This window comes from Argopecten irradians, chromosome 16 (assembly GCF_041381155.1).
Source record: "Argopecten irradians isolate NY chromosome 16, Ai_NY, whole genome shotgun sequence".
In the NCBI taxonomy this organism is placed as follows: Eukaryota; Metazoa; Mollusca; class Bivalvia; order Pectinida; family Pectinidae; genus Argopecten; species Argopecten irradians.
In genome coordinates, this window is record NC_091149.1 from 10,035,585 (window position 1) to 10,052,353 (window position 16,769).

At 37.0% G+C, this 16,769-nt stretch overlaps 2 protein-coding genes across 3 annotated transcripts in view; both read left to right on the plus strand.

The window, feature by feature from the left end:
* The window catches only part of LOC138311223 (lariat debranching enzyme-like), a 9,177-nt gene extending 1,370 nt beyond the window's left edge, over positions 1-7,807 (plus strand). Inside the window, exons 2-9 of one of the 2 annotated variants that reach the window (XM_069252715.1) lie at positions 1,621-1,818; positions 2,436-2,560; positions 3,187-3,267; positions 3,595-3,680; positions 4,289-4,513; positions 4,739-4,813; positions 5,995-6,137; positions 6,700-7,807. In XM_069252715.1, the coding sequence (XP_069108816.1) occupies positions 1,622-1,818; positions 2,436-2,560; positions 3,187-3,267; positions 3,595-3,680; positions 4,289-4,513; positions 4,739-4,813; positions 5,995-6,137; positions 6,700-7,579 (1,812 nt within the window). In that variant the 5' untranslated portion in view covers position 1,621 and the 3' untranslated portion in view covers positions 7,580-7,807. Of the gene's footprint in view, positions 1-1,609; positions 1,819-2,435; positions 2,561-3,186; positions 3,268-3,594; positions 3,681-4,288; positions 4,514-4,738; positions 4,814-5,994; positions 6,138-6,699 lie in introns of both variants that reach the window. The other variant, XM_069252716.1, reaches the window with a different exon arrangement.
* Positions 7,808-15,447: 7,640 nt separating this feature from the next.
* On the plus strand, positions 15,448-16,302 carry LOC138310892 (uncharacterized). The gene has a single exon (XM_069252219.1). It carries the CDS (start codon positions 15,448-15,450, stop codon positions 16,300-16,302), a length of 855 nt encoding a protein of 284 aa, XP_069108320.1.
* The last annotated feature ends 467 nt before the right edge of the window (positions 16,303-16,769 follow it).

Sequence of the window (16,769 nt, forward strand, 5' to 3'; positions counted from 1 at the left end):
CCCATATGTCCTTATTTAAAAGTGGCTCAATATGAGTAGATATAGAGCAGCATCAGTCCAGAGTTCAGAGCTTGAAGTTCCTATCTGTTTGATATAAATACCTGTTTATCAGATTATCTCCCATGGTAAAAATACCCACTTGGCCTTGTGTAAATGTAAAAGGAGTTGGTCGGTGTGGTTTGTACATATTGTTAGATATGGTGTCTGTCGCTCAGCTGTCGGAGCATGCTTCTTTGGCTCAGTTTGTAGAGCTGTAGATTTCCATGCCGGAAACCCGGGTTTTGATTCCTGGATGGGGCAATCAACATGTACAGGAATGTGTATTGTTCCCTGTTCTTGTACATTGGTGCCCAACTAAATAACCCATGGAAGGTGGTTAAAGAGTCTCTGGTTGATCATGAGATTTATGAAATCTCAAGAAAAACAGGGGGAGTAGTGAAAAAGGAGCGGGTCGGTGTGGTTTGTACATAGTGTTAGATACAGTATCTGTCTCTCAGCTGATGGAGCATGCTTCTTTGTCTCAGTTGGTTAAAGCCATAGATTTCCATGCCAGAGACACGTGTTCGATTCTTGGTCAGGACACTCGACAGGAATGTGTATTTTCCCTGTTCTGTTCTTCTGCATAAATGTGTCAGATTGTCTCACCTAATAGAAGTACAATGTTGCTAGATAACCTCCTGTTCTGAAGAAAATGTAATAACCTGGGCTGTTTTCATTTTTATGATTGAAGTAGTTGGCCTGCTTAAAAGTAAATATTTCAAATACAAGTATAAATCCTGGTATTATGCAGGACTTGTTAAGGTTTGTCTGAAAACGATATAAAATCACCAGGTCTGTCTGAAATAAATGATAATAAAAAAAAAAACGAACGACAAGGTCCAATCAGTAAACTGTATAAACAAAAATGGCCCTGTTTATTATGTTACATCATGACCTTTGGTACATCTTTATGTAAGATTACCTCCCCTTATATAATTCAGGTGTGTGTCAGATTACCTCCCCTTATATAATTCAGGTGTGTGTCAGATTACCTCCCCTTATATAATTCAGGTGTGTGTCAGATTACCTCCCCCATGTACATCATGTGTGTGTCTTAGATTACCTCCCCTTATATAATTCAGGTGTGTGTCAGATTACCTCCCCTATGTACATCATGTGTGTGTCTTAGATTACCTCTCCTTATGTAAATCATGTGTGTGTTAGATTACCTCCCCCATGTACATCGTGTGTGTGCCTTAGATTACCTCCCCTTATGTAAATCATGTGTGTGTTAGATTACCTCCCCCATGTACATCATGTGTGTGTCTTAGATTACCTCCCCTTATGTAAATCATGTGTATGTTAGATTACCTCCTCCAATGTAAATCATGTGTGTCAGATTACCTCCCCTTATGTAAATCATGTGTGTGTTAGATTACCTCCTCCAATGTAAATCATGTGTGTCAGATTACCTCCCCTTATGTAAATCATGTGTGTGTTAGATTACCTCCTCCAATGGAAATCGTGTGTGTCAGATTACCTCCCCTTATGTAAATCATGTGTGTGTTAGATTACCTCCTCCAATGGAAATCATATGTTTGTCAGATTACCTCCCCTTATGAAATATTAGCCTACTTTCAGAATGAAGATAGCTGTTGAAGGCTGTTGTCATGGTGAACTGGACAAGATTTATGAGACGATCGAATTCATTGAAAAGAAAGAAAACTTCAAAGTAGATCTACTGTTGATATGTGGTGACTTCCAATCCGTAAGAAACAAAAGTGATCTACAATGCATGGCGGTACCTCCAAAATATCAGCGAATGAACACATTCTACAAGTATGACAGTTTGTTGTTACATGTTTTGAACATACTTCATGTTTCTCTTCCCTGTTCAAATGATAAATAGGAAAATTTTATAATGGTATTTTTTTCAGGGTTTGTTTATTCCCTATAGATGCAAAATCTCTTTGAGATTTTTATTATAGGTCTCACCATCTGGGTTGTTATCAATTGAAATTATAATTGGTTTCATTAATTTGTCATTGTCAGACTCCCATAATTGCCAACTGAATGCAGGGCTCAGTTTCATGAACATCCCTTAAATCTAAGGAATCCCTTAATGCCTTAACTTAAAAATTTCCATAGGAGAGCATTATAGATTTTAAGGAAAGCTCCTTAACTTTAGATTTTTTCCTTAACTTTGTAATGCTTTTGTATGGGGAAATTTTAGTTAAATGTTCATGAAACTGGGCCCAGTTCAATGCATAAAGGTTCAGTAGACTTAAGGGGGTATGTAACATTTCTTTAATTATACTTCAACTTCTGTTCACTACTTCAGATATTACTCCAGGGAGACAAGGGCCAGTTTTGACAGGTTGTAATATTAAAATGTACAGTATAATAAAGGGAGTTATGTAACATTTACTAAATTAAACTTCTGATCACTACCACAGATATTACTCAGGGGAGAAGGTGGCTCCTGTCCTGACCATATTTATAGGAGGTAACCATGAGGCGTCAAACTACCTACAGGAACTTCCCTACGGTGGCTGGGTGGCTCCCAATATCTACTACCTAGGTATGTAGACCAACATAATTTAGATTTACTTCTTCATGTGACAGCTTCTTTTCATTTAGTATTAACTTTCAGATATCCTTCTGCTGTCTTTAATTGGTTTCTTTGATAAGACCTGATCTTAATTGTACAAGGTAGGGTCATTTAAAGCCTACCTTTGTTGAGTGTGTTTCAGTAAGTGAGTTTCTGTTTGTTTTGGGAGACTGTGGTATATTCCTGTCGTGTCTTCTTGTGATAGTGGACTTTGCTCTTTTAATCTCACACATTTCACTCTGTCACATTATGCTGACAATGGACAAAAAACCAGTCGCCATACTCTATATACTGAGTGGTAAGCAGGAGCAGAAACTACCAATTTTTTAGACTATGGTGTGTTTTAGTGAGTGAACAGAACCCAGAGTTATTTCAAATTGATCTGTGTATTGTTTGTGACAATCAAGTATAGATATGTGACTTAAGGTATTTATTTTGTAGGCTATGCCAATATGTTGTATTTATTTTGTAGGCCATGCCAACGTGTTGTATTTATTTTGTAGACTATGCCAACGTGTTGTATTTATTTTGTAGGCTATGCCAATGTGTTGTATTTATTTTGTAGGCTATGCCAATGTGTTGTATTTATTTTGTAGGCTATGCCAACGTGTTGAAGTTTGGTGGTATAAGAATCGGAGGGTTATCGGGTATCTACAAGGGGAAAGACTTCACAAAAGGTAAATATTGTCTTTCTACATATTATATTTAACCCATTAAACACCCTCTTCCCTATTACCACCCCTCTCTTTCCAAGGCCTCAAAGTCTTGAATTATCTTTTCAAGGCCTCAACGTCTCAGATTAAATTTATACTGCAAATATGTTAACAATATCTAAAAAGTAGTTTTTGTTTGTTGCTGGCTTTGTGCAATAACTTTATGAATAGTTCCATTAAAAGACTTTTCTCAGATTTTTAAGATTCTAAATCAAACACAATCCGTAATACATTATTCCTAACAATGTTCTACCATTTGATGCCGATGTGAGTAATTGTGTTTTTGTACAGGTCATTTCGAACACCCTCCTTACAATGAAGAATCTAAGAGAGCTGCTTATCATATCCGTAACTTGGAAGTCTTCAGACTGAAACAGGTACATATGTAATTTCTAGAAAAATTAGTACTAATTAGTATCCAATTTGATTTTAGTTTTATATCATTTTACCAAGTATTTCATTAATGCTATTCCTTCTTTGCATAATACAGAGTTACCTCCCTTGCTGGTAAGTTTCGTTTGTTACATCATTATTTGTGAGCATAATTAACGTCGTTTTCTCTGAAAAGTATGACGCTAAGCTCACAAACACATGATGTCACAATCAATTCCTACCTGCAAGGGCAGATAACTCTGTAATATGCAAATAAGGAAAAGTTTTTTGTGAGATGATAGAGAGTATTCACACTATATAATTATTATCACATTTGATATTGATTATGTAAAATAACCCTTTATAATTTTAAATTTACTAAATAATTTCTTAATAATAATACAGGGGTTTTCAGATACCAAAATAACATGGTTTAAATACAATTTACTGTTGACCTCAAATCTTACAGTGATAGCAATGTCACGAAAATCATGTCAAAATCTGATGTCATAATCACTTGATTGTGGGACAAATTTACAGTAAATCATAGTTTACCCATCTCGCTTTGGTATCTTGAAATAGGCATATTATTGACTAAAGTGTCTGTTTTCAGTTGACAAAACCTATAGACATATTTATGACCCATGATTGGCCGCGGGGTATCTATGACTACGGTAACACCTCACAGCTGCTGAAGGCAAAGCAGTTCCTGAGGGACGAAGTCGAGTCTGGAACGTTAGGGAGTCCACCAGCCGAAGAATTGTTGATGAAGTTACAGCCACGGTACTGGTTCTCAGCTCATCTCCACGTCAAGTTCGCAGCCATAGTACAACACAAGGTAGTCTAATTTACATTATAAAATGTTTATTCTTCTAACAGTATATTTAAGAGTTCTATGATTTTCCTGATTTCCAAATGCAGTAATGGTCCTTTGCACAATCTATTTTTATTATCAGGGACTTAAAACAGTTTTAATATTTAGTCTTTGAGCTGACTTTGTTCCAGCCTGTTTTGTGTTGCTTTGTCTTTTAAATGGAAATCTCTAATACCTTTTATATTACAGGCGCCTGCAGGTGAAGAAAAGCTTACCAAATTCCTATCTCTTGACAAATGCTTACCCAGAAGGAAATTTTTACAGGTAAACATTTTAGAATAATATGTAAATGATTACGTAGAGGTAGTTTATTTTGTTGACAGACCGCCTCATTCCCAATAATTTATTCATTCCTCAGGATAAACATCTAAAACAAGTAACTTCACTATGTAGAAATCAGCTTGATACTTAGTCATCTATTATTATAAGGAATTCAATAGAATGTTTTTACTTGCACTTTTCAGAGTAACAGAAATGTGAAAAACAGAATATCTTACTATCTAGTAGCTGAAATTTAAGTGAAAAAAAGAATATCACACTATCTAGTAGCTGAAATTTAAGTGAAAAACAGAATATCACACTATCTAGTAGCTGAAATTTAAGTGAAAAACACAATATTACACTATCTAGTAGCTGAAATTTAAGTGAAAAACACAATATCACACTATATAGTAGCTGAAATTTAAGTGAAAAACACAATATCACACTATCTAGTAGCTGAAATTTAACTGCAGCAGATAATTATACAGTACATGTACATGACATTTAACCATTGAATTGGTTGTCATATGTTTGACATGCATAGTATCCAGTGGTGCACCTTAGCGCACAGTGGTGCACCTTAGCGCACCATGGTAGATATGCTATAACACCCAATTTATATTACTTACCGGTTCACACTAATGCATTTCAAAAATTATGACAATCAATGGTTATATTTACATTTAAGTCATCTACATTTTAAAAAGAACATAGATAAAAGATAAAGTATGAAGATTAATTTTATACGTCTGCATACAGAAAAATACCCGTTGATTGAACAGCCTATGATTTGCCGGGTAATAGTGTGTGCCAGTAGATTCTGATGTGTTGTCATGGACAACCGACTAGCCAATATCAGTAGATGATACAAAGATAATTATAATACAACACATTAATCCATTTGAAATATTTCAATTACGATATATTTCATATTGGTCAATTCAGTGAATACTTACACAGACTTAAACCCAGTCTATTTGAGACATTTTGAAATCTGATGAAGGTATTAGTACTCCAGAGCCTAACTGACAATGTTAATACTAGAAATCAATTCAAAATCAAATCATCATATATCAGGTTTAGCAGCAACATATAGGTACTATGCAGTGGTAATGTAAATATATTATATAGTATATTCTTTTATAGTGACTTTTGACAAACTTAAAGGTGTTAGCCTTTTCCAGATACTTGACGTACCACACGACCCCCAAGAGACCCTTAAACTTCAGTTAGACACAGAATGGCTGGCTGTCCTCAAACTCACCAATCACCTACTCAGTCTAAAAAGAGGCAGTAGTTATATGCCGGGCCCAGGCAGTCAAACAAGGTACGTACGCTTTCAAGATAATGCGAAATTGTAAGAAGAAAGAAACAAACAGCCCTGCCCGCCTGTTATCAGTATACGGTTATGTGACTGGATGGGCTGTGTTGTCTAGTGTCTGCAGCTGCATGTTTCAGTAGAATAGCACTATAAAAATGTCAAGAGCTCATCTATTACAAGAAGAATATACCACAGTCTCCCAAAACATGCATCACACACGCACACACCTCTACATGGGAGTCCATTCATACCTACACCCCCCCCCCCCACCCCCCAAATAAATCCTACACCTATCTACCCCCACCCCCCCCCCCACCCCCACCCCCCCCCCACCCACCACAAAAAAACAAAAAAAAACAAAAACAAAAAACAAATCAAACAAGAACAAAACAACAGTCACAATTCGATATTTGGGATATGAATGGAGCATTCTGGTATTGCTATTATCTAGATTCAAACTATGCATTTGCATTTATCTTCACAACATAAGTCGTCATCTCTTCATCTTTCCCAAAACAAAAGATTATACATCATTCTGTATATTTTGAATGTTTTGCAAATTTTGTAGGTGGGAGTTCAAGCCTACAGTTGAAGAAGAAAACAGAATTCTAGAAGATTTTGGAGGTGATTTATATATACCGGACAATTTTCAGCGGACAGTGGATGTGTTTGACCCTAATCATGGTAAAACTAAAGTGAGTCCTCCAGTCACGATGGTTAACCCACAAACTACCCTGATTTGTACCATGCTGGACATAACTGACCCCAACGCTGTCTTTCTCGGCCAGGACTCAAACAATCTCCTCGACGTCTCCGGGGAGGGCGCTTGTGATGCCGACGACGACGACGATGTAGATGACGATGAAACAGAATGTGACAGTGAACCTAGTTTTGTGTCGTTTGTAGACAGTGATCAGAGTTATAGTAGTTTACTTTCATCCAGTAATGCGGATGACAGTATAATGTCCCTGGGAACGACTGGGGATGTGTCTATTGACAATCGCGATCCAGTGAAAGACTTGTCTTCAAGTATCCAAACTAACCCAGAGGAGATTTCTTTGTCCGATGAGGAGGCTGAGTTCAAAGACATTATGGAAGCTCAAAGGAAAAAGAAAGAGTCGTCAGAATCGGTAAAAGTTCCCATCATTGATGATGAAGATGACGAGGATGAATTCAAAGCCATAATGGCCGCCCAGAAAGAACAGGCTTTGTCCACGGATCCTTTAGTAGGACCAACTCTGACCCTACGACCTTTGACCCAGTCTAGTCCCGCCAGCAGTGATGAAAGGAGTGACACTGAGGTCACTCGCAAAACAAACAGCCTCGCTCTGAATACAAGCAAGCGCGCCGACGGGTCAGAAAGTGAGGACAGTCCCCAATCCAAAAAGTTTAAGCGTCGGAATCAGCAAATTTATAAATCAGAGTCTCCTGATGAAGAGAACGTTTAAAAACTGATTTCAATCTTTGTCTTTCTGTCCTCTTGTGATGGTAGATGTTAGCTTTTGTGATCATGGGTCTGTTACATTATTGGTTTTCATGAGAACATTCTGTTATTTTCTGTGAAGCATTGATGTCACTATTTTTAATTTCTCAAAGTATGAGAAAAAATTGTTTGCAAACTGTGTGAATCCGAATAAAGCTTGTAAACAGAGAATTCTCTCAAAAGTTTGCAAACAAATTAGTTGTCATGCCCCGATGAAATAAAAAAAAAGTAGTGACATCATTATTTACGATTAATTTTTCAATCTAAGCAACCAACCAACCAACTATAAACTGTGATATACTGCAAACCAAATTTCTTTTGCAATCAAAATCAAAGTAAAATAGCGAACGTTTATCTCTGCAAATTATTATTTTAGACAATTCTTGCACAGTTGGATTTTAAGATATTTCAATTTAATAATAAATCCGCAAAACATTTTGTCTCTCTTGTTAAATGTTTTAAAATAACAATTGCACAATTTAGTAACTGCTGCAGAAGAAAGTTGGTTTTACAGTGATAGACATATGATACATGTGTTGCTAATGTGCTATGTTTGTAATGTTGCTACTCAAAATGATTGTAAATTTGTGATGTAGTCAGTACACATACTGTGAATAGTATTTAGTTGCTGTGGATATTTATTCAGTATATGAATAACTTAAACAATTGAAATTTAAAAAAAAAAAGTAGATCATTAACTTTGTTTTTATGAAATAGCCTATTATGTCCAGATATATTTCACAAAGCAAACAATAATAAAAACAAATCATGATGTAGTCTATTTATATTGTATATATTATAATAATATCTGATCAGAAACACAAGTGATGAAGGATGACAGTTTTATGACTCGTGTCCTATCTGGGCTTCAAACTCGCAATCTACGGCACCAAATCGCCTAGCCAAACATACCAACGACTTGTACCACTGTGCCACATCCACATCCTCAAAAAGGATATTTCAATGGCGAAGTGATGGTCGGCCGATATATACTTACATGATCAATTAATTTAATGACTTGATTACCTGGTTCACAATGTATGTCATTATGTACATGTACATGGATACAAATTGTACACAATATATAATACTCATCATCAGAGTACAATTTTGACAAGAAAGGACTATAGATATAATAATGGCTCTTTTTGGCCCCTAGTATCTAGAAATTAAGTTGCTGCGTTTGAAATATTAAATAAGCCCCTGATAAGAACTTAATAATATTTTTGTTGACAGAAAGTATGTTTTTGCTATATAACCATGGTAACTTTGCATAAGTTATGCAAATTTGAAAATTTGGTCAATTTTGGCATATTTTTTGATAGTCTTCTTTTAAAAGCAATATAGTACAACCTACAACAAATTTTATATTTGAAGGGAAATAGCAGACACTAAGAATACATTATTTTGAGAAATATATAGTTTGTTCTAGAATGCGCTAGATGAAAAACTGCATAAAAAGGGTCAATTTTGATGAAATTTTCACATTTTGCATAATTAATGCATAATAAAAATGGTTGCCATGGCAACGAGAACTTCTATATTACCTAATAGCACTTTCAATTTTGTCAGATATGTGGTTAATATTTGAAATGGAAAATTCACATCTTAAAATAATAGACTTTGAAAAATATCGAATTTGGGGGCCACAAAAGACCCTTACCATACCTAGTCCTTTAAAGTGAATAGTCGGGCAAGGATGACTAAAGTCGGTAAAAATGGTGTGAATGTATCCAGTATAATTTCTTATGGAATAGAAAAATAAACTTTCTCGTCTGAATCTGTCTGTATAAGTAGAAATTAATTTAAAGTATAGGAATCCTAAAACGTCCTCCCGGCTGACTATGGTTACATTTCATGCAGCCTCGCTTTCAATGCTTTCAACTTTTCAAGTCAGAACTGGGAAACGTAAGCAGAACTTGACCGTCGTATTGATATGTGAGAACTTTTGGAAGGCCATTGAACGCATTTTGACTGGTTTTCTTTGCCCGACTATTCACTTTAAATATAAATCTTGGAATCAATAACATATATAATCTATTTATATTATACATTGTGTTTTAGTGATTATATAATATCTCAGAAATCTGAGGAAGGATGCCAATTAATTTTATGCATTATTGATCCATGGGATAAGATTTGAATTTCCTGTTAAAAGTTTTACCCCGCTGATATTTTATATAAAGGAGGATCTTACATGTCAGAGTGGTTATGTGATATGAAGCTTATCAATAATTTGATATGCCACAAGCTTGAGGTGAGTGTTATATCAAATTATTTAACTTGTTTGATAAATTTCATATTACATAGTCAGGAGTGTAAGATTACATTTATCGCATAACTTTAATTTATAAAAATATAATTAAAACTTTTTGTCTCTTATTGACTCTAGATCTAGAAATCAAGCTCAGATGTGATCAAGGTCGTTTTCGTTTATTCGGAACAACTGGTTCGACCCTTGGTTAAAGTCATTATTTCAAGTATAAATCCGGACGGACCTGCAGTTTTTGATACAGGCCTGTGAGGGCTTTGCTTAGGCTCGTCTGAAAACAATGTAAAAGCCCCAGGTCCGTCTTTTATTAATAAACGAACACTTAGGTCCAACCAGTCAAACCGTATAGTCGAAAACGGCCCTACGTAGTTACGAGATTTCCGAGTTACCGGTTTCCGGACGGTTTTTGTGTTTAGTTATGACGTACGTCTACTTCCGGTCCTACTTCTATTTACATTGGCAACTCCTGTCAAAATGCCGTCTGCGAACCGCTGGTGTGTTGCCGAAGGGTGTAATTCCGCAGATTGTAAAAGAGGGAAGTATGGTTTTATAAGCGGCATTGAATTTTTTTTCCATTTCCATCCCAAAAGAAATCGCCGAAAGCCCGAAAACGATGGGTGGAACTGTTGCGAAGAGAGGACTTTGACCCAAATAAACGGCACAGACTGTTCTCGTCATTTTGTTGACGGCAAACCCACAGATAACCACCCTTATCCCGAACTATTTGCTTATAATAATTATAAACAGTCATGCAATCCAAGATCAGCACGTTTACTCAGTAAGCTTTGTAGGTGTAGGGATGAAGAGTACTCGACAAGGCACACAGCGACAAATACATGTACAGATCATACCGAGGAGGTGCCAATGGCCATGATGCTTGTTGACTTTCCAGATACTGATGAGGTATACAGGGCCAATTAATCTACTCACAATCAATTTCAACCATGTGTTTACTTGCATGATAGTTTATTTTAACATTCAAGGAAAATAAAAAGATGTATTTGTTGTCCTGAGTACCTGTTTATTTATAGTGAACAAATAAACATGTTCACATTTTTAGTCATAATACAGTTAATGCTGCCATCACCAAATAATCTTTTAATATAATGTATTGTACTATGCACATTAAACACTATAAGTATAGTATCCATATTTGAACTAAAATATGATAAATCCACAGTGAAAGCATCATTAACCAAAAGCAATATCCAACTTTACTGACGTCACCATTATGTCAACATTATTTTTCAGGTTGGTCACAAGATATTTATCCCTGTAATTCCGGCATCAATGGCGGATGCGAGGAAAATTTGAAGAAGGAGCCAACAAAGAAATTCGACAATATTGGCTGTATAAATGGTTTGGAAAGTCTGAAACATATCCAATCATGTAACTATATAACTAAAGTTATGTGAGTGCGGCTGATTCCAGCTACCTACGATATGCGATCAGGTTAAATCCAACAATCGTGTTAACATGTCCTCTGCATGACGGGCCCCCGCGAAAACGAACTACATAACTATAAAATACATTTTAGTTCATGTACACTAATGTATTTTGTATTCATACTAGCTAATTTAAGCATTTCATACACTATGTACAGTTACCATCTATAACACCAGTGTAAAGAAAAAACGTGAAGGAAGGGAACACGCGATGACTGAACAAAGTTCATGTGAATAGACTGGTCTAGGCATCATAGACGAAACTGAATTACTAACAACAAAAATCTATATACCTGGAACCTTCATGACTTTCTAAATGAGTATAGCTAGACTAAACAAATATTTAGAAAAAACTGCCACAGAGGTAAACAATATCCGGTCTACCCGAAGTTATCTCAGATAGTAAAGGGAGACAACTTCGTAATCAAGTTAACTATAAGAACGACACCGAAAAATCCATTGAATGGCATGTGTATCCCGGTAAGGAAACAAGATTTCTAATTATTGAGAATCTGGATTATATTCTGTCCTGTGGCCCTGTGTTAATTGCACTTTGGTGTGGAACATGTGATCTTACCAGAAAAACCGCTTATGTGTTGGATATTAATACTGGAGTCTCGCCCTCTGACATTCTTGAGCAACTAAATCGGCTTACTCCATTGAAACAAAAGCATGGAGACAAACTGTCAATTGTTATATTAGAGTGTCCATATCACTCCATAACCCTATGGAACAAATCCAAGGGGCATCATGATGGAAAACTGTTTATAAACAGTACTAATACCCTGCAGCTGAAAATTGACGAACTAAACAATGGAATTCGCGTTTTCAATACTGGACTGGGAACACTTGCACCTAAATTCAACGAGGATCTAACAACGACTAGGAAAAGCAATAAGAGTCGTGTTACCAAGCGTATCTCGTACAGCTTACTATATGATGGTATTCATATGCATCCAGGGGAGACATTAGCTAAACACTGGCTACGCAAAGTTGTAATAAAACTTATCAAGGAGCAATGTCAGTAACAAGCATAAATTCAAATATGGATGACGAAAGTGAGTGTACAGAAAGACTGGATATATGTAACAGTGAATCTACACAAAACAAAAGGAAGAGGGGTCTTAATGACACTAACAATTATTGTAAATGTGATCTTCCCTTGTACACAAACACTAAACATCTAGAGTGTGAGAACTGCATGCAAAATTTTTGTCAACGGTGTACCAAAGTGCCAGACGAAGTCTACCAACACATGGTTAACAGTGTATCAACAGGAATAGCCTACACGTGCAGAACCTGTACCCGGGTACAGCCCACCCTCGACAAAATTGATAAGTCAATTAAGGAACTATACGTGTCCAATGAAAAGAGAATCACTGGTATCGATACACGAATAACCAAGTTGGAAATGGACACTAAACTCACCATTCAGAGAGAGATTAGTCAAACTAAATCTACCATTGAAACCACTATGAAAACCAATGTAACCAAATTAGTGGATAACAGGATGAAAGAGCTTGAGGAACGGAAAAGCAAAGAATTTAATCTTATATTGTTCAATGTTCCTGAACCATCCAACGAAGAAAGTCCACAATGAAGGAAGACAAAGGATGAGGATCAAATCCGACATATATGTCTAGCCTTAGGGTTAGAGGAATTAAATAAAGCCGCAATATACAGAATGGGAAAACTAAAAAATGACTACATCAGGCCAACTGTCCCAGTGATGAAGGTTAAGAAACAAAGAAAACATCTCCTCCAGAAGGCGCATACAATCAAAGACGCACTACAAGGACCCTTTAGGAAAGTGATCCTAACCAGGGACCTAACAAGAGAACAGAGGCAAGAAAGAAAGAACGAAAGAAAGGATAAAAGGCCAACTCCACCTATTCCAACGATACCAAGGGAACCAGAAAATGATCACACTGTCTTATTGGCAACAGGAAGGGAAGGTAACCTGATGCTCTGCCACAGGCCCATCCCGACCCATGCCAAACCCAAAGACAGGTTCAAAAGGACTACAAAATATGTCATTGTCAAGTATTCCCAATCATTCTACTGCCCCTGGTGCTACTTGTATCAATTTTTTGAACCAACCATGATGAGTACTCAACAAAATCCTCATCGATATCCCAGTAACAGTGGAAATGCCAAATTACCAATAAGTCCAATACTGGCAAGAATGATGAGCGTGGACCCGACAACAAGTAGCTACTCAGCCTACCAAACACAACTATGTATGACGACAACGAACAAACCTGATCTACAACAACACAAGTTTACAACGTTACCTATCGACACAGCTTTGTACAACATTGACGGGTACACGTCAATTTACCTCGGAGATAGTGAATCGCGGGGAACCATTATTTACATTATTACCAATAATATCTGAATGCAGAACAAATTAAGGAACACCATTGTCTAGATTATGTCAAATGCGAGATCAAGCTACAAAATAGAGACATCCTTCATATATGTTGTATTTATAGGAGCCCGAATAGCACTGAAGAAAACAACATGCTTCTGAACAGAATTATTGATGGGATAGACAACAACAAACCAACCCATATATTGCTGTTAGGAGATTTTAATTACAAGGAAATTAATTGGGAACTTCAAATATCAATGGCAAGTCTGAACAACCCCGCAAGTAAATTTCTTGAAACTATTAGGAACAAATTCCTGCATCAACATCTAAAAAAACCAACAAGACTTCGGGAAAACCAAATCCCGTCTCTACTAGACTTAATATTCATAAATGAGGAGGAAATGATAGAAAACATTGCGTACCTAGACAGTATTGGCAAAAGCGACCATGTGGGTATCATATTTAAAATGATCTGCTACACCAATCCGGTAAACAATAACATCAATGTGAGGAAACTAAATTTCCAGAGAGAAGACTATGAAGCTATCAAGGAAGATTTGTACACCATTGACTGTGACTTCCTAAACAATATAGATGGTATTGAGAACGCCTGGACGTACTTTACTGGACATCTCCAAACCATTATAGAACAACATATACCAGTGAGTAGGGTACAACACTCCAGTCGACCACACAATCCAGAAATTGACAAGGAAGCTCGTGCAGCAATAGCATTGAAAAGACGAAAATGGTACAAATACCTTAATAGCAAGACTCCTGAGAACTTCCAAAGCTACCAAGCAGCCCGTAACAATGCAACAAAAATCATTAGAAAATCAAAATATAAGTACGAAGAGGATTTACCTCTGAAAATCAAAACAAATCCTAAACTTTTTTGGTCCCGAGTCCGATCCAAAACCAAGACTAAATCAACGATAGGGGGTACCGAAGCCGGAAACGGAACAATTACTACAAATAACGAAGCAACTGCGAATCTTTTCCAGTGTCTTCGTTAATGACGGGGATCTACCATTGCCAGTGGTTATTCCAAGACAAGTCAACAGCTTATTGACGGATATCTACATAAGCGAAGAAACTGTCCTCAAAGCAATTAAAAGAATTAACCCCAATAAATCTCCTGGACCAGATAATCTACACCCTAAATTCATTTGTGAAACTGCTGATGTCATCAAAAAACCTCTATCCATAATTTACAGGAAACCACTCGATGAATCAATATTACCAAAAGACTGGAACAGAGCAATAGTTACACCAATTTTCAAAAAAGGAGCGAAAAAAGAAGCCAATAATTACAGGCCCATCAGCCTCACCTCAGTACCATCAAAAATTATGCAACGAATAATCAGAGATATTCTTCTTAAGCATATGGACAACAATAATCTCTTTACTCCACACCAACATGGGTTTAGGCCAGGGAGATCTTGTATTACACAATTATTTGAAATACTTGAAGATTAGTATAGTGGACTAGACTCAGGAAGTAACATCGACGTGATATATTTAGACTTTAGTAAAGCGATTGACAAGGTTTCACACAGATTTCTTATCCACAAATTGAGAAGCTACAGTATTGGAGGGAAAATTTGGATAACTGCATTCCTAGCCAACAACGTTCAAAGTGTCACAGTTAATGGTCAACTATCAACAGAACTACCCGTCACCAGTGGCGTACACAAGGGAGTGTGCTGGGACCAATCCTATTCCTAATTTACGTTAACGATATGTCAGATATGCTGGACTGCACAATAAAGCTATTTGCAGATGACACTAAACTATCAGCAAAAATCACATCAGATGAAGAACGTTCTAAGCTGCAAGAAAATATCAACAAAATGTGTGACTGGACGTCGACATGGTTAATGAGCCTAAACACAGACAAATGTAAATTCTTGGAAATTGGAAACAATCTGGGAAACCACAATTACACCCTTACAACACAAGGCAACACTACTACTATCTCTCGAGTAACCATGGAAAAGGATCTTGGAGTCACTATTGACAACCAACTCAAATTCACAGCACAATGTAATGCAGCAGCCTTAAAAGCGAATAGGATGTTGGGAATAGTGTTCCGCACCTTCACCTATATGAGTCCGACCATGTTTATTACTCTATACAAAACTTTAATTCGTCCCCATTTGGAATACGCAACCACAATCTGGTCACCAATGTTGACACGTGATAAAATTACACTGGAAAACGTACAACGAAGAGCAACTAAAAGGATACCATCAATTCAAAACTTATCGTATTCAGAGCGTATCAAGAAACTCGGGCTACCAAGTTTAGAATATAGAAGAAACAGGGCAGATGTGATTCAAGTCTACAAGATTTTAAACAAAATAGACATTCTGGATCAAACAACTATGTTCAGAGAACTAACGGGTACAGCAACTAGAGGACACTCGAAAAAACTCTTCAAAAAACGATTATGGCTAAACTCAACCGGAAATTTCTTCATTAATCGAGTAATTAAGACATGGAACTCGCTCTCAGTGGAAGTGGTTACATCACCAACGCTTAATTGCTTCAAATCCAGACTGAACAAATTGTGGGTCAACCACCCCTGCAGGTAGGGCGTTAGAATTGTACCTGCTGCCCCTATTGCATGATCGTAAAAGGCGACTAAATTTAGGATCTTATCTTTTCTATTCTTCCTAACTGACTTTATCCTTCCTAATGCCTCCCTTGGCACCGCCTCACTTTTGGCCTTGAGTTGAGCGTTCGCCCCTGTGAGGAAGGCTCTGGGTTCTGTCCCCTGGCCGAGACACACCAAAGTCTGTAAAAGTGGTAGTTTCTGCTCCTGCTTAGCGCTCAGCAAAAAGGGAGTGGGACGACTGGTTCGCCCGTTGTCAGTATAATGTGACCGGGTGGGGTATGTTGCTTGGTGTCTTCGGCGGCATGCTTCAGTGATATAGCACTATAAAAAGGGCAAAAGTTCCACTATACAAGAAGACACAACATGAATATACCGCAGTCTCCCGAAACACGCACCTCGCACAACATACACGCAACACACCGCATACATGGGAGGCCGTCCTTA

What these genes read in the sequence shown, in the direction of transcription:
- LOC138310892 (XM_069252219.1), top strand. Translation starts at nt 15,448, where the DNA reads ATGTCAGATATGCTGGACTGCACAATAAAGCTATTTGCAGATGACACT.